This window comes from Haliotis cracherodii, unplaced genomic scaffold, assembly GCF_022045235.1.
Source record: "Haliotis cracherodii isolate W230 unplaced genomic scaffold, xgHalCrac1.p SCAF_12, whole genome shotgun sequence".
NCBI classification, from domain to species: Eukaryota; Metazoa; Mollusca; class Gastropoda; order Lepetellida; family Haliotidae; genus Haliotis; species Haliotis cracherodii.
In genome coordinates this window covers 35,620,418-35,639,257 of record NW_027266267.1, presented here as the reverse complement: position 1 = coordinate 35,639,257, position 18,840 = coordinate 35,620,418, and the positions used below count along the sequence as shown (strand labels likewise).

Below are 18,840 nucleotides of genomic sequence, written 5' to 3'. Positions count from 1 at the left end.
CATTAACACTGGGATACAATGACATGCATCAACCAAGTCAGCGAGTCTGAACACCCGATCCCGATAGTCGCCTCTTACGACAAGCATAGTCGCCATTCACGGCAAGCTTGTGTTGCTGAAGACCTATTGTCTCCCCGATTCTTCACGGTTACAGTAAAGTAGTGATGCTTACATGTGATGGTTATTTGGGGCCTGGTCTGTAGGAATTAACCCATAATCCCCACCCAATGGAGTAGTGAGTGAGTATGGTTTTACGCCGCTTTTAGCAATATTTCAGCAATATCCCGGCGGGGGACACCAGAAATGGGCTTCACACATTGTACTCATGTCGGGAATCGAACCCGGGTCCTCGGCGTGACGAGCGAACGCTTTAACCACTAGGATACCCGACCGCCCCTTCCAATAAAGTACTGATATAAAGATGAGTCGTTGACCAGGATGGTATTTCTCGGACATGTCTGCACTGTGATAACGGCCTTGACGTCCGTTGTTATTTCCAAGTCTAATCCATCTCATCACGTGCTCTCATTAACCAATCACTCTGCGGCCCTGACAGAAACCCGGCATTTCCCTTTCATCAAATACGACTGTTTCATTGGTTGATCACATATCATGAAACCAATCAACTTCCTTGTTGAACTAAAGAAAAGTATCATCTGCGTATCCCAACTCCGACGCGGCGCTGAATACTTTTCAGTTGACAAATTTGCCGCTGTCAACCGAACAATGAGACTAGAACTTGTGTCTGTCTTGCTGTGCTCACTTGCACCCCTGACTGTTGCTGAAGGTAAATAGTTTTCATTGCACTATTTCATACTCTTGTATATTATTCTTCCGTGCCAATATATCGTGCCTGATCTCTGATGTCTGTAAATTTTATGAATAATCCAAATATACTGAACAGAAAAAGGATCATGCTTATTTGGGGGAATAATTTTTTGATAATATTGTATGCCGAGTTTTCACTGCAAAACATCCCCCCAAATATTCATGACTCCTAACTTTACTTGTTCTATTTATAAGGTGAGTGTCTGAGACAGAGGCTATGTTAAAGGTCACAGCTTCAAGAACTTTCTTCTCTGAAACGAGGAGCCGGTCGATTTATTTTGAAACATTACCACCAAAACACTTTTCAAAACATAATTATAATGATCAAAGTTACCTTCTTTAACCAAGGCTTTCAATAACAGCGTATCACATCTGTGTCTTCTCTGCTCTGCAGGCATATGCCCATGTCCCACTGGATTTGTTCAGTACCAACAAGCCTGCTATTGGTTCTCCAACATAGCGGTATCATTTGCTCAGGCAAGGGTATGTATGATGTTTATCAGAAGAAAAGTCACATCAAAACCGCAGTATCGGTGGTTTGTACCAAGCTTCTTCCCAGCGCGTGACACCTTCGTTACACTCTCGGTAACATCGCTGCCACCAGTGTGGGTGCGGCCATTACAAGAATCTTGAAATTTGCCCTCTAACCCCAAATGTTGCAACGTTGATACTTTTGTTTATGTCTTTGGGAATGAAATGATATTTCATTTTGAAAAGGTTTACGACTGACCATGTTTTCCAGATGAATTTACTTTGTTGTTTTAATAATCAGATTGGTTCGAGATTGCATTCTAACGGAAAATCAACCAACTTCTCCCTTCCATTCTTACTATATCAATAACACGATAGTTTGAATGAAACAGAAATTCAAAGTGACCAACGAAGAAAGTAATTTAGCAGCTGTAAGTGTATTCGGTGTCATGACAGTCGTCACTTGTTTGTAAACATAACGGTCATTCGGTTGTGAGTTCAACTCCAAGCATGGTTGTGGCCACCTATTCACAGTGAGGAGTTTTGACTGGTGGCAGCGATAGTATAGAGAGCTCCGCGAACGGGCTGTCGCTGTGAGGAGCTTGGGTTCGTACTGAGAACGGGAGATCACTCTAAGTACAATCTGGAGCCGTCTCCGCATTCGTGACCCGTTGATCGAAGCTCATGATGTCAATCACCGGATTGTCTGGACTCGATTTTTTACAGACCTCCGTGAAATAACTAGTACATTGCTGAGTGCGGCGTTAAACAAACAAACAAACACCAAAATATGGATTGTGAAGTGACCTCCGCCGTAGGTATACAATGTCTATGAAGTTTTAATAGCGTCATTCGATAACACAATTTTGCAAATATTGTTAAAAAGCAATAAATCTACTTCAAATTAAATTTCGAGAGGCAACAGAACTGCTTTTTCCACAATCTAATTATGAAGGTCAAGAAGTGAGTATGGTTTTACGCCGCTTTTAGCAATATTCCAGCAATATCACGGCGGGGGATACCATAAATTGGTTTCACACATTGTACCCAATCTCATTATGATCAGATCTATGTTCTCGCTGTCGCTTAACAAAGATCTGAGGACATCCTAGTAGGGGTCACGTCAGAACGATCTTTCGCGAAGTTTGACCGACATCAGCCAATAAGAAAGCAACTTTCTCGAGCTTTACGGCACTCGTTACAACATGGCGACTTCTATCTCAGACAACGCTTGAAACATAAGTTGACACAGTTCTCGATTAAAATTTTGAAAACTGAACAAACGAACATTCCGGATAAATGGTTGCAATTGTATGGCAGTGCTGCCTGTTTCAATATCCCGTGTTATCCAAACACTAATTATAGAGACAACAAGAATCGCGTCTGACTTGACACTTTACTCTCGGAGGCCATGATCTTTAAAAGCCCGGATGTACAGGGATCAGTTATTGTACTGGATTGTGATATGATAGGGAGCAGTCATTACCCGATATTGCAACATCCCTTCTTCTTTAAGAGTCCATGAGTCCATTGGAAACTTTGGCACAGTCCATTAGTCTATAGGAAACTTTGGCACACACTCCCTTATCAATATCAAAATTATACTGGCATGGAAGTCAGTTTACATTATTTTGAATTAACGTTTAGGGTAGCTTTCATATTAATAAAGCTATTAAATTATGAAGGCCTTATAACTGTAAGTGAATCAAATAAGTGTCCATGACCTTACTGGTCTGTAAACATTCACTCACATTAACAGAATAGAATGACTGTTAAATGAGGCTTCAACATATAATTGTTGAACTTGAGCACAACTATACTCTACACAGTAAAGTCTCTGAGATGTTTGGGCAACTTCACTGAACGGCCACTTCTGGTGGTAGTAGGTGGTGTAGTCTGTGCATGCTTCATGATAGTCGTCGGTCTGTCAGTCTTCATCGGTGTCACAGGTGGAGTCACAGGAGAAGGGGCGATCGGGTAGCCTAGTGGTTAAAGCGTTCGCTCGTCACGCCGAAGACCCGGGTTCGATTCCCGACATGGGTACAATGTGTGAAGCCCATTTCTGGTGTCCCCCGCCGTGATATTGCTGGAATATTGCTAAAAGCGGCGTAAAACCATACTCACTCACTCACTCACAGGAGAAGTCTTCTCATTACTCCTGCTACTGGTAGGACTGTTAGATGGCATAAGCTTTTCTCTTGACATTAATGGCTTTCTGAATCTCTGTTCACTTTCAACTTTGACAGGTGGTTGATTCAAAGAATGTTGTTCAGCTGTTTTCCTCAAATGTACACGGTTACGTCGGAGTATTCCTGTAGGTGTGTCTACCTCATAGCTTCTCTCGTCAAGTCTCTTTAGCACTGTTCCCTTTTCCCATACTTTGTCATCCATAGTGAATGGCTTCATCCTAACAGTATCACCTTCTTCTAGTGGCATTAAATCTTTTGCAGATTTGTCATAGGCTGACTTCTGTTTCTGCTGTTTCCGACAAAGTCTTTCCCTTTCACCGTTCACTGTTCTCGGCTTCAGCAGAGTTTCACTTGTTGTTTGATCGTCTGTTCATAAGTCGTTGCACAGGACTAGAGCCGAGTCCCTGAGTTGGTGTATTTCTGTAGTCCAATATTGCCATATACTGGTCGTTTCCACTGTCTTTTGCTTTCCGTAGTAGTTTCTTTGCGGTCTTAACCGCAGACTGTTGTGAGGACTTGAGGTTAAGTGCTCTATGTCCCAATCAATGACAAATTTGTGAAACTCCTCCGAGTAGAACTGAGGTCCGTTATCACTGACCAGCTGGTCCGGAATCCCATACCTGGCAAAGTGTGCCTTTAGCTTCTTCATAACTGTAGTAGACTTGGTGTCTGACAAGTAGTCCACTTCCCAGAAGTTACTGTAGTAATCCACGGTTATCAGATAGTCTTTATCATTAAGTGTGAACAAATCTGATGCCACTTTTTGCCATGGTCGTTCTGGTACTTCAGTGGTCTCCTTCTGCTGGTCTGCCTGGTATTTGCAGCACAACTCGCAAGTACTGATGTACTGTTTAATGTCATCAGACATGTGAGGCCAATACAAACTCTCTCTTGCACGCCGTAAACAACCTTTGATCCCTAGGTGAGAAGTATGGATCCTGGTTTTCATTGTTGTTCTCAGGTTGTGAGGTATGACCAGCCTTCCTCCTCTGAATATGAGACCATTTTGTACTGTGATCTCGTGTCTACAGTTGAAGTATGGGTATAACTCCATCGGCAAAGCGTCTCTTTCCTCTGGCCACCCACTTAACACGATTTGTTTGAGTTTCTGCAGAGTTTCATCCTTTTCAGTCTCTTCTCTGATCTGCTTGATCCTGTCATCTGTTATCAGCAAAAACTTTGCCATGTTCACCTGACTGAAAGGCTCTACAATCTTTGGCTCTGTGCTTGGCAAATATGCTCTTGACAATGTGTCTGCCAAAACAACATCTGCACCTTTCTCGTACTTGATAGTGGCGTCATGCTGTTGCATAGCCAGAATCATAGACTGTAGTCGTCTAGGAGCACAGTTTAAGGGTTTGCTGGTTATTGCTTCTAGTGGTTTATGATCATTTTCCACAGTAACTTTCCGACCAAATGTGTATGTGTGGAACTTTTGAAGTCCGAAAACAACAGACAGCATTTCCTTTTCAATCTGTGCATATCTGGACTCAGCCGGTGGTAGGGCACGGCTAGCGTAGGCATTGGCTTGTCTTGTTGTAACACCCCAGCACCTAGTCCAGTGGAACTTGCATCACACTGCAGTGTCAGGTTTTCAGCTTCATTGTAGTATGCCAATACTGGAGCTTCCGTAACCAGTTTTTTCACTTCAGTGAAGGCTTTCTCGTGTGCCTCCATCCATGTCCAGTCCACGTCGGTATGTGTTAATTGTCGAAGTGGTTGCATTACCCCTGACAGACGAGGTAAATATCTTGCAAGGTAGTTGACGAACCCTGAGAAGCGTTGAATGTCCTCAACATTCTGTGGTGCTCGCATTTCCAACACAGCGTTTATTTTCTGTGGGTCACACTTAAGTCCCTGATCAGTGATGATGTGACCAATAAAGGTAACCTCTTTTCTGCACAACTTAAGTTTCTCCTTCTTCAACTTGATACCAAGTTTCTGACAACGCTGCATAAGGCATTCCAGATTCTTGTCATGGTCGACCTGCGCTGTCATCTTGTCATACCCTGAACCATAGATCAGGATGTCATCCACAATACATTTGACACCTGGTAGTCCTTCCAAAGCTTGGTTTAAGCGTTTCTGGAAGATTTCAGGGGTTACACTAAGCCCGAATGGTAGTCTGGTCCATCTGTACCGACCAAACGGAGTTCCAAAAGTACACAGCAAACTGGATTCGAGATCAAGTTCAAGATGCCAAAATCCAGCAGACAAGTCACATGTACTGAAGACCTTCGCATTTGTCAGATCAGGCAACACTTCCTCGATCGTAGGCAGCTGATAATGCTCACGACAAAGTGCCTCATTTAAGCTCATTAAATTCTAATTCCCCCTGATTTCTTGGGTGCTATCACTAACGAGCTAACCCAATCTGTTGGTTCATCCACAGGTACCAAGACACCTAGTTTCATAAGACGATTAAGTTCTTGTCTCAATTCCTCTCTCTGTGAGATAGGCACTCTGTTCTGATGTGAGACGCTTGGGGTTATTTCCGGATTCACCTGCAGGTGAACCTTGCCAGGCAAGGTCCCAAGTTCCCCTTCAAAATTTTCAGAGTAAGTCTTAATGATAGCCTCAGAATTACTCTCTTTGACTAATGTTGGTCCTGGCTGTGAAACTGAACAAACAGAAACAAAGTTGTCCACATTCACTGTTAGCAGTCCCATCTGCTGCACTGCTTTGGGACCCAACAAAGGTACAAGATGATTTGTGTCATCGGACACAATCACAAAATCTACACTGTAAGCCTTCTTGTTTTTTTGGGTTTTGAATCAGCAGTCTTGTTACACCATCAGGGTGTACCAGTGAACCATTCCACATACGAAGCATTTTCGAAGTGGGTGTGACATCAGTACCAGCTTTAAGTAATCTCCGTGGTAAAATGTTTACTGATGCTCCACAATCCAACTGGAATTTTACATTGGTATCATGCTCCACAATCATCTGAGCGAGAATATCTGAGCCTGCTTTCTTTCCAACCTGGTTGCAAACTTCAACATCTGAATCCAATGACACACTGCTGATCACCTCAAGACAATCATCTTCCTCTGCTCCACTGTCTTCATCATCTGAGACAGAGTGAATCTTGCTAGCTTTGTTGTTACCATGTCGACAACATTGCTGATAATGATTCTTTCCCTTACACAGGGTACATGTCTTTCCCCAAGCTGGACATTTGCGTCTGTCCATAATGTGTCTGTATCCACAAAACTTGCATAGTTGTAAAGATCCTGCCTTCTGTGACATGCTTGGCCCTTGTACAGGTTGAGATTTACCAGCATGACCAGTCCTCTCTCTGTATTTATAAGACTTGTTTCCTGCTGTATGTCTGCTGACACGGTGTACATCTTCAGAATTCATGGCTTTAATTCTTACATTGGTTGCTTCAGCACTTCTGCATATTGCAATGCAAGATTTCAGTGACAGTATAGTTTCCTGTAAAAGCCTTTTCCTGGTGTTAGGGTCTCTGATCCCTGTCACTATTCTGTCCCTTAAAAGTGATTCACGTAGACATTCACAAAAGTTACAGCTCTTTGAGAGTGTGTGAATAGCTGTGAGGTATTCCTCAAAACTTTCTCCATCTGCCTGTACACGATTGTTCAAAATGTATCGTTCATACGTCTCATTAGTTTCTCCAATTGTGTATGAATCAAACTTGGCCATAATAGTAGTCACATCCCTGTGCTCTTCCGGCAAGAATTCCATTGCATTGTATACTTTTAGTGCATCAGTTCCGATAGAATGAAATAAAGCAGCAGCTTGGTAATTCATTGGGTAATCATCTAGTTGTGAAACAATCACAAAGTTCTGCCACGCCTGTTTCCACATTCTCCAATTATCTGCCAAATCACCCGACATTTTCAGCGGCAGTGGAGGTGTCAAATCCGGCAACGGCATTTTCCTACCATGCGGTATCTGCACGCCCACGTGGTCGTCATGTCTGTCCGGTTCACGTTCTTCCTGACCATCCATAATGTTCATCAGTTAGGAAATCGAATGTGAAATTCGTGTGAAATGTTCATTCATTCACCAAAATGCACAATTAATCCAGAATCATCAAAATCCTGTAGTCGCAAACCACGTGCGATACTGCCGAGGTCCGACATCACTCACTCGCTTGGTGAACTGTCCCATCCGTGTAGGCACCCAGCACTGCTGACAGCGTCAATTCTAGCGGTAAACATCAACATCAAGTTAATTCCGCACCGTTGCCACCATGTTTCAATATCCCGTGTTATCCAAACACTAATTATAGAGACAACAAGAATCGCGTCTGACTTGACACTTTACTCTCGGAGGCCATGATCTTAAAAAGCCCGGATGTACAGGGATCAGTTATTGTACTGGATTGTGATATGATAGGGAGCAGTCTTTACCCGATATTGCAACACTGCCTACGTACTGTGCAACGCCGTTCAAATGTTTATCCGACGGAAGCGAGAGATAGACGATAATTTTGACGGAATCGGTCGTATGGGCCGTAAATATCGTTCGGAATACCCCGTGTTAACTTTTTCGCATGATAAGAAAACACATCCCGACTGTCACTTTCATGATCTGGTAAGCGACGCTTTGATTGGTCGGATGAAAGGTCGTTCTGACGTGACCCGTAATGGGATGTCCTCAGATCTTTGTTTAGCGATAGCGAGAACTAAGATCTGAGTTTAATGAGAATGAAAATGAACCCATGTCGCGAATCGAACCCGGGACTTCGGCGTGACGAGCGACCGCTTTAACCACCAGGCTACCCGACAGCCCTGGAAGGTCAATGAGCAGGAAAATTATGTCTAAACCTGAATTTAATGAGGCAAGCTAATGACGATGACATCAAACTTTTCTGGAACTAGTCCACAGAGTAATCTGTAATACAGTTTGAAATATAATGTCGTGTAGAAATGAAAGGTACATTATCACCTACTCAAGTCAGCACGTCTTTTAGCAACTATTATACCAGTCATAAATCATTGTTATGTTGTCGTCATTGTCATTGTTAAATAGGGGGCATGGGTGGCCCAGTCGTCTCAGGCGCCGCGATTCGCTGTGCAGAGTTGTATCCCTTTGGCACGCCAGAAACCTATGATTGTGGGTTCAAATTTCGGTTCGCCCCGATTATGTTTCTAGGTTTGTCAGCACCATACCCGTGCTCGTGGGTTTCACCGAAGTGGAAAACGTCTGGGACCTGAATCACTTCGGGCTTTCCTTCCATATTAAGCTGACAAGCCGTGATATAACTGGAATACTGTTAAAAGCGGCGCTTAACCCAACTCACTCACTCACTCACTCATTGTTAAATAAGCTCATAGTTTGAACATGTTTATCATTCTGATGTGTTTAAACATCCTCGTGGTTTACTTAATCCAAACAAATTGACTTCACACCAAAATAGTGTCGACGTCATAACAACAATAAGGCGGGTGTGTGATGGACTGTGTATTTGTGTGCCTTTTTGACGTCAACATTAAGTCTTGTTCACTCGTCAAAATACAAAATAATGATCAAAACATATGCAAAAAACGTAGGGGATATATTTTTAGGGGACACTGGTGAACTGGCAATGAAAGTAAGTGATTGATATGCAAGAACATTTCCGAAGAAATCAAGCCCCCAAACAACGTTGTGACATGAATTACGTGACCTCGGACAGCCCGAACACATTTACCTTGAATCGATTATAAGCAGACGCATATTGTGTTTGGGGGAACTTAACGCTCAAAGACACTTTATTTAACACATTGACTCATTTAGGAAGCAACAGCATTGATCATGCGACGTTTGGACCGTGCTGAACGTTCACCTGTCTTAGGGATGTGACAGGTGGGTGCACGTCATAGTGGGCGGTCGGGTAGCCCAGTGGTTAAAGCGTTCGCTCGTCACGCCGAAGACCCGGGTTCGATTCCCGACATGGGTACAATGTGTGAAGCCCATTTCTGGTGTCCCCCGCCGTGATATTGCTGGAATATTGCTAAAAGCGGCGTAAAACCATACTCACTCACTCACTCACTCACTCACTCACTCACTCACTCACTCACTCACACGTCATAGTATTGATGCCAAAAGGCTGCATGTTTCTCACTGGCATCAGACGATTGTGGGTCCGCTTCCAACTAACACCGTGTTGTTTCAGGTGACCAATTGACTTGTATTTACATGTGTTTGTGACGGGTGCCACAGGTATAGCAGGATACGCTCTCCTTTTCGCGAACACCTGGTATCATTACTAGTTGATAGTGATTCTTATACACATGCTCATGAGGCAGTCGGAATTGTACAATCGACTCGGCTTTATGCAGAGATTTCTATTGGATATAGAAAGAGTTTTGTCGCTTTATTTATTTGTATGTGTTTACATGCTAAACACTTGTTACATTGTAGTCTGTTCCACGGTTAAAGAAGTTAGCTGATATCGATTGTATCTCAAAAGTTGTGAATTGTAGACTGGAGCTGATTGCATAGTGTTAGAAGAGTTATATACGTTCGTCCTAATGTTCTCTTGTTAGAGGAATAATATTTACGGCGTTAATCCCAACTCACTCATTCATTCACTCTCTTGTTAGAGCTACTGTCAGTTCTTCCGGAGCCACCTTGCCAGGATAACAAGCAAAGAAGAGGACGACTTCGTCAGAAGCTATGCAAAGGAAACAGGAAGAGGTGATATGTGAATTTATCTTCAAATGGAGTTGTAAAGTAATCTGTAAACCTTCATTATCTTAGTCCTACCCAAAGCCTATACTCACCCAGGGCAACACCCCTCCTCTCTTAGTTCCCACCTTGTGTTATTCCTCCAAGGCTATACTCACCCAGGGCTATACTCTTCCTCTTAGTTGCCACCTTGTGTTATTCTATGAAAGCCTATACTCACCCAGGGCTATACTCCTCCTCTTAGTTCATACCTTGTGTTATTCCTCCAAAGCCTATACTCACCCAGGGCTATACTCCTCCTCTTAGTTGCCACCTTGTGTTATTCCTCCAAAGCTTATACTCACCCAGGGCAACACCCCTCCTCTTAGTTGCCACCTTGTGTTATTCCTCCAAAGCCTATACTCACCCAGGGCAACACTCCTCCTCTTCGTTCCCACCTTGTGTTATTCCTCCAAAGCCTATACTCACCCAGGGCTATACTCCTCCTCTTAGTTGCCACCTTGTGTTATTCCTCCAAAGCTTATACTCACCCAGGGCAACACCCCTCCTCTTAGTTGCCACCTTGTGTTATTCCTCCAAAGCCTATACTCACCCAGGGCAACACTCCTCCTCTTAGTTCCCACCTTGTGTTATTCCTCCAAATGCCTATACTCACCCAGGGCAACACTCCTCCTCTTAGTTGCCACCTTGTGTTATTCCTCCAAAGCCTATACTCACCCAGGGCTATACTCCTCCTCTTAGTTGCCACCTTGTGTTATTCCTCCAAGGCTTATACTCACCCAGGGCAACACCCCTCCTCTTAGTTCCCACCTTGTGTTATTCCTCCAAAGCCTACACTCACCCAGGGCAACACTCCTCCTCTTCGTTCCCACCTTGTGTTATTCCTCCAAAGCCTACACTCACCCAGGGCAACACTCCTCCTCTTCGTTCCCACCTTGTGTTATTCCTCCAAAGCCTATACTCACTCAGGGCAACACCCCTCCTCTTAGTTCCCACCTTGTGTTATTCCTCCAAAGCCTATACTCACTCAGGGCAACACCCCTCCTCTTAGTTGCCACCTTGTGTTATTCCTCTAAAGCCTATACTCACTCAGGGCAACACTCCTCCTCTTAGTTGCCACCTTGTGTTATTCCTCCAAAGCCTATACTCACTCAGGGCAACACTCCTCCTCTTAGTTGCCACCTTGTGTTATTCCTCTAAAGCCTATACTCACTCAGGGCAACACTCCTCCTCTTAGTTCCCACCTTGTGTTATTCCTCCAAAGCCTACACTCACCCAGGGCAACACTCCATCTCTTAGTTCCCACCTTGTGTTATTCCTCGTAAGCTTATACTCACCCAGGGCTATACTCCTCCTCTTCGTTCCCACCTTGTGTTATTCCTCCAAAGCCTATACTCACCCAGGGCAACACTCCTCCTCTAAGTTGCCACCTTGTGTTATTCCTCTTAAGCCTATATATTTACAAGGGCAACGCTCTTTCCCTGACTTAACACCTTTTGCTATTCCTCTAAGCCGATGATCCTCAAGGGCAACACTCATTGCATTGCCACATTGTGCTATCGGTAATAGTCCTAGACTTATCTGGAGCAGCACTATTCTCCTGAGTTGCCTCCTAGTGCTATTCGTCATAAGTCTTTACTCACTTAGGCCAACACTTTGGTTGGTTGGTTGGTTTGTTGTCTAACGTCGCACTCAGCAATATTCCAGCTATATGACGGCGGTCTGTAAATAATCGAGTCTGGACCAGACATATCCAGTGATTGATATCATGAGCATCGATCCACGAAATTGGGACACGATGACATGCATCAACCAAGTCAGCGAGCCTGACCAACCAATCCCGTTAGTGGCCTCTTACGAAAAACATGGGTTACTGAAGATCAATGTTACCCCTGATCTTCACGGGCGGTCACCCTTTGTGAGCAAGAGTTCATTAACTTTTTGTGAAAGCTTTGTTCTTTTCCATTTGGATCAGAAGTGTGCATATCACATGGTGTCAAACTGCACCAGTAGAAATAGTACTTTCTCTCTCCAGCCCCAGGCTACTGGTTGGGTGCCACTGATCTCATCACGGAGGGGACGTTTAAGTGGGAGGTTGGCGATACCTTAAACTACACCAACTGGCACTCTGAGGAACCTAATGATAAAAAAACAGAGGACTGTCTGGGGTACAGAAAAATCTATGATTATCTCTGGAATGATTATAGTTGTAATGGAACGATAAACTTCATATGTGAAAGGAAAGTGCCCAGATGTTGCTAGAGTAACTGACGTTGACTTTGATCATGTTTGTTTGTTTGTTGTTTAACGCCGCACTCAGAAATATTCCAGCTTCACGACGGCGGTCTGTAAATAATCGAATCATGACCAGACAATCCAGTGATTGAGATCATGAGCACTGATCTACTTAATTAAGGTACGATGACATGCATCAACTAACTCAGCTAGCCTGACCACCCGATCTAATCATCGTCTCTTACGACAGGCATGGGTTGCTGAAGACTAATTATAATTATAACCCGCATCATCACGTGCATCTTTGATGATGGAACATTCTATACTGTAGCGAGTTTTCGGCATTGCACCTTCAGTATATTCGAAATTCAACAATTAATAAAACAATATGATATTTTTTGTTAAAATATATTTTTCTGTATATATACGTTATGTAAAGAAAATAAAGTTTCATAAATTTAGGAATGACTTTATTGTACTTTTCAAACGTCCTTTTCTGAACGATTGTTGGATTCCCTGGAAATATGCTATAAGCACAGACTGGTGTTGATATAATTTGGTTATTGTATATGTTTGTTGTTTAACGCGGCACTCGGCAAAAATCCAGATATATGACGGCGATCTGCAAATAATACAGTCTGATCCAGACAATCCAGTGATTGGCACCATGGGCATCGATCCACGCATTTGGGATACGATAACATGCATCGCCGAGCATGACCACCCGATCCCGTTAGTCGCCTCCTACGAAAGGCATGGGATGCTGAAGACCAATTCCAACTAATTCTGACTATTGCACATATAGCATTAATCACTGTTTTACACCTATGGTACTCAGTTTTCGAACGTATTTGTTTATTGATTGACGCTTTCAACGATGCAGAGAGCATTCCACCCGACTGGGGCAACGTGTTGTCACTCATGTCCCATGTGGTGACAAGATGTTTGTTTGTTTGTGTGTTGTTTAACGGCACACCCAGGTATATTCCAGCTGTATGACGGCGGTCTGTAAATAATAGATGCTTGTCTTAAGAGGCGACTGACGGGATCGGGTGGTCAGGCTCGCTGACTTGGTTGATGCATGTCATCGCATCTCAGTTGCGTGGATCGATGGTCATGATGTCAATCACTGGATTGTCTGGTCCAGACTCGATTATTTACATACCGCCGTCATATAGTTGGAATATTGCTAAGTGCTGCGTTAAAAAACAAACAAACAAACATCTCCTTCTTCCACATTTACCTCTACCACTAACCCCTTACCTCTATCTCTACCCCACCCCTAACCTCAACCCCAAAACACGAGGGGGCACGGGTGGCCAGTCGTCTAAGGCGCCGCGATTCGCGGTACAGAGTTGCGTCCCTTGGGCACGCCAGAAACCTATGGTTGTGGGTTCGAATCCAGGTTCGCCCCGATTATGTTTCTAGGTTTGTCAGCACCATACCCGTGCTCGTGGGTTTCACCGAACTGGTAAACGTCTAAGACCTGCATCACTTCTGGCTTTCCTCCCACATTAAGCTGACACGCCGCGATATAACTGGAATACTGTTAAAAGCAGCGTTAAACCCAACTCACTCACTCACCCAAAACACGATGACGGTGCATGATGACAGGTGTGTGCTACGGGGATTACACTTTGTACGTGAGACCGTATGCTGATGCAATCCGACCGGATATCGTCCTCCCATTCGTCACCACTCGCCCCTTTCCGTAACCTGCAAGAAGACTCGTCCCCCTATCGATGAATGCCAAGTGCGAAAATACGACAAACCAATCAGAATGCGCGTATGATTTCAAGTTCATCGTAAAAGAATCTCTCAGAAGTAATTTTTGATTTTACATTGCATCTAAAAATATACCAAAGACACAGTTAAATGTGTTCAATCATACTGTATAATTTCCGCACGTCCCGATGTGCTATTAATTGCATCTGAAATATATATAATATATGGGGAAAATGTGTGAACCATTACGCAACGAGTTGACAATTGTTTTAGGTATGCCCATTTGCGCTAAGACGGAACCCGGTCGCAAAAATGGCCACTAGAGGGGTACGAGTGGCTATTCGGCTTGTCCCGGAATAACACGAGTTGGACACGAATGATCGTCCTCACTGACGATAACGCACGACCGCATCATGCCATGGTCGTTAATGCCTACTTAGAGCAGGAGACCATGGTCCGTGCGGAGCGGCCAGCCAGGTCACCAGACGGGGTAGTGTCATACAGACCCTGAAATAAATATATCCAATATGGCCCATGCAAGTCTAATGTTTGGCAAGTCTAGATTACTGCAGTATCTGAAATGAAGAAAGTCTCTAGGCTCCTTTTTATTATATTTTATAACAAAAGTTTTTCTCTGTTATAATATATGTTTATTTCAGATACTAGTTGTTAGTCTAGCGGTGGGGTAGCCTACAGGTTAAAGCGTTCGCTCGTCATGCCGAAGGTCCGAGTTCGATTCCCACATGGGTACAGTGTGAAGCCCATTTGTGGTGTCCCAAAAGCGGCGTACTAACCCTGTTTTTTTGTACAAAATAACACCCTGCCCCACTCCACCCCAAAATTTCAAATGGTCGGTCCGTAATATGATGCACAGTAGACAGTGGCACTCGTTAACCTGAGTTTCGTTACCTGTAGGCAGACGACATAATCACAGTGTGTGGGGATTACCCTTTTTTCCTCGATTCTGATTGGCTCAAGAGGGTCCCAGAGTTGCGTCCCTTGGGCACGCCAGAAACCTATAATTGTGGACTCGAATCTCGGTTCGCCCCGATTATGTTTCTAGGTTAGTCAGCCTCATACCTGTGCTCGTGGGTTTTTATTTACATGTGCCCAGGTCATCTCCGAACTGCTTTCTGTTTCGTCGTTCGGTCGACCGGCTCGAGCGATAGGTAACCCTGGGAGCAACGCCAGAGCGAGGTATATAACATATCTGCAAGAGGTGAGGTGAGGTGAAATGGTGTTTAACGTCGCGTCCAAGATTATTGCACTTATATAGCGACGTGTGTGTGTGTGTGTGTGTGTGTGTGTGTGTGTGTGGCTGCTTGTACTAGTCCGGACTGATGCCGATTTATAGTGCTAGCCCACTGAGATACCATGCCGCAGTTTAACATAAATACACCACTCAGACACAGTATACTGACTCCGAGCCGATAAGCCCCTTAATGCCGAGCCTGACAGGGTAACAACAAGTACCTCCTTTTAACGTCTTTGTGGGTGGGGGTTACTCCGAGCGGTTTATTCACCCTGCAGTGTCTTATATAATTGTACTATAAACAACGACCACGAGTCATTTATTTCTTATATGAAATATCAATCTTATGTACCGCCTCTTTAAGGATGTTCATAAAATGTTCAAGCTTTAGAAATATTTACCCGTATATAAATAATGATGCATGACTCCCTGAATAGAATCCGACCTCGGCAATATCGGTCAAGTCCATTTTATAAACAGGGGGGGTTATAGTGATTTGGCCCTTCCCGCATATTCTTATAACTTGCACGTCACATACCTGTACCTTTTCTCCCAATAACGACTGTCATATCTCCCCGACTTTCGGATGCGAGCGTTCGGCAATTGTGTTTATCTACGTTGCCCAGCTACATCTACGGGGAACAACTCACTGGAGGCCCCCATTTGACGTTGCAAAAGCATGGTCAAATCTCCAGAAATGACGTCATGATTGAACAATGTTTTACCACACATCGTTTTTGATTTGTATTTTTGTGATTTATCGCATAGCTATCTTATAGACAGTAATATAAGCAAATAAGTACTGTTAACTATTCAGTTCGTTTGCAAAGACACAGTGACCGAATCAAGAATCTTGGTTTAGTTTTCTTTGAATACGCCGTACTCAGCAATATTCAAGCTATATGACGGCGGTCTGTAAATAATCGAGTCTGGACCAGACAATCCAGTGATTGAAATCATGAGCATCGATCCACGCAATTAGGATACGATGACATGCATCAACCAAGTCAGCCAGCTTGACTACCCGATCCCGTTAGTCGCCTCTTACGACAAGCATAGTCACCTTTTACGGCAAGCATGGGTTGCTGAAGACCTATTCTACCCCGGATCTTCACGGGTCCCAACTCTCTGTGACTGACCTCTACTGTTGTTCAAGCTGACCAGGGCCTGTAACATTTTCGAGTGATTTCTCTGACTTAAACCATGCTATAGTTGATACATAAATTTTCGATAATTTGACATAATGACCCATATTTGCGCCAGTTTTACTTGTTAAATTGCACCTTCAGAATGGATAGTGAATTCCTGGCTCAGAATAGAGTGACGTCATCATAAGGTTTTAATTAACACACACGTCTCTAATGGCGTGACCCGTGGGGGTTCCGGCTAGATTAGGCCCCAAAGAGAGGCGAGCAAATAGATGGTGTGGTCGGGTTTGGTGACGGGGATTGATTGCGTGTCTGCGTACCCCTACAGCTGACAATATTGATCACTTGATTGTCTGATTCAGACTACATTATTTACAAGCCCACGTCATAACTGGATTATTGATGAGAGCATCGTTAAACAACAAACAAAACAAATCTTATCGTATGTCTTCCTCTGCATCAATATAGGGTGTGGATAGCTATGCTTCAACAAATATGGCAGGTAGTCTTCCTACCTCTCTGTGTATATAGAGCTGGTTGTTGTATGGCTGTCAGTGTAAATATGAAGTCACACGTACTAAATAAAATTGTGTTTAGATCTTGGCCTACATCCTTTGAGGTAAGAAAATTGTGATAAAAGAATTATAGGAATTGACTTTCACTTTGTGTTAGTCGCAAGCTCCGACGTTCATACAATGTTTGGCCCTCACTCAATGAAGGTTCATACCCCAATGAACTTACACAAAGTGAAGGTAAATTCTTATTAAGTTTATGCTTTACGTCACATCGGCAATATTTCAGCCATATCGTGACAGGTCAATTCTTAAATGAACGTCAATTTCGCGGTCATGTGACCGACCTCTCGTCCAATGGAAAAGCCGCATATGGTGCAAACTTCAAATTAAAAAATTAATAATTAAATTTTCGCTGTGATCACTGAAATTCCTGTATTCTAATTAGCTGAATTGGTCACGTGTTATTGCATTCATTTCCCAATGAATGTAAAAAATTAAGCCATGCCCACCGAGGCGCACTACTTTTATTACTGCGGAATGTCGGGGAATCCAAATTACAGTCGAGGGAATTCCCTTTCTGCTCACGTGTATCTTCATGCACAGGACATTTAGCGACTTTCGTGCATATTCATTGTCCAAACTACCCTTTGAGAATGAATGAAACAGCAAACGTGCATCGAAAAACCGATGTGAAAACTGTATGAATCCTTAATTGAATATTGAATCGGTGTTTGACATCCACTTTTATAAAGGATACCTAAGACTGAAAATACACGTGCGTATACCCCGGATCATGACTACATGTGCAAAATCCATGTTTTTTTTGTGTGTGTGTGCATACATGTGTGGAATAAGCGCCATATTGCATAACATCTATTCATCTGTCCTCATTTCAACATTTTCCAATCAGTTCAGGCAATATATGAAATATGGTTAAACTTATACAAAATTTAAAACATTTGGAGCATTTATTTTGCTGTTCGCTTCAGGAAGAAAAAACGGTTAAGAGCAGGCAGCAGATTGACTAGTTTTTCTTCGTGTACCTCTCGGTTCATATGCATTCGTCACCACTCGCCCCTTTCCGTAACCTGCAAGAAGACGAGTGGCTATTCGGCTTGTCCCGGAATAACACGAGTTGGTCACGAATGGGTTCATATGAAAGCGAACGTTTGTTTATATGCACGATTCATAATTGTGGTATTTGGCACAACTTCTATCTTTGACATAAATTCGACTGTACTCCGCCGGTTATTCATTTATTAAGGTGGTTCCAACATAAACAAGGTTCTTGTGGATTACGGGCTTTTGAACATGCAGCTACTCATGCCAGACGATAATAAACTTATCGCTCTTCAAAACATATTTATCTCTATCAACAAAGTACCACAAATTACGTCCATAGAGTATTGTCACGTGTTTGAAAAGTTTGTGGTACTGTATTCTAAAGGTAGGCCTCGTGTTGTGGGTTTTCGGACGCTTAAGAAATATTCTTAGTTTTCTCGCTAATCACAAGAACAACTACAAAACATGTCACTCACTAAAACCCAAGCCTGGGTATTTACAATGTCGGTGTGACGCAACACCCCTTGTTATACCGCGCATAATCGCGATAAACATGGCGGTCCGAAAACGTATGATATCCGAAAACCTATGATCCGACGATACTTGTCGATTTTTATTAATTCACTTATCATGAACTATTCATGTATTTGGCTAACCTTGTCATGTTTTTTTCCGATTTATATTTTCACTCGACCAAAATGAGCAAGTTTGATTTCGAGTTACCTCCCTTTAGGCGTCTCTTGAAATGAGATGTGTTTGTGTCAACTTCCTGT

General features: G+C 43.3%; 1 protein-coding gene across 1 annotated transcript; it reads left to right on the top strand.

Moving 5' to 3' along the window:
- The first annotated feature begins 726 nt into the window (after nucleotides 1-726).
- Nucleotides 727-12,392, top strand: LOC139457829 (perlucin-like). The gene is made up of 4 exons (XM_071239176.1): nucleotides 727-787; nucleotides 1,223-1,311; nucleotides 10,046-10,139; nucleotides 12,166-12,392. The coding sequence occupies exons 1-4, from the start codon at nucleotides 727-729 to the stop codon at nucleotides 12,390-12,392; spliced, it is 471 nt and encodes a 156-aa protein (XP_071095277.1).
- The last annotated feature ends 6,448 nt before the right edge of the window (nucleotides 12,393-18,840 follow it).

Coding starts and splice junctions, on each gene's coding strand:
- LOC139457829 (XM_071239176.1), top strand. CDS start 727: ATGAGACTAGAACTTGTGTCTGTCTTGCTGTGCTCACTTGCACCCCTG. Junction 788..1,222: donor ACCCCTGACTGTTGCTGAAG/GTAAATAGTTTT, acceptor TCTGCTCTGCAG/GCATATGCCCATGTCCCACT. Junction 1,312..10,045: donor TATCATTTGCTCAGGCAAGG/GTATGTATGATG, acceptor CTCTCTTGTTAG/AGCTACTGTCAGTTCTTCCG.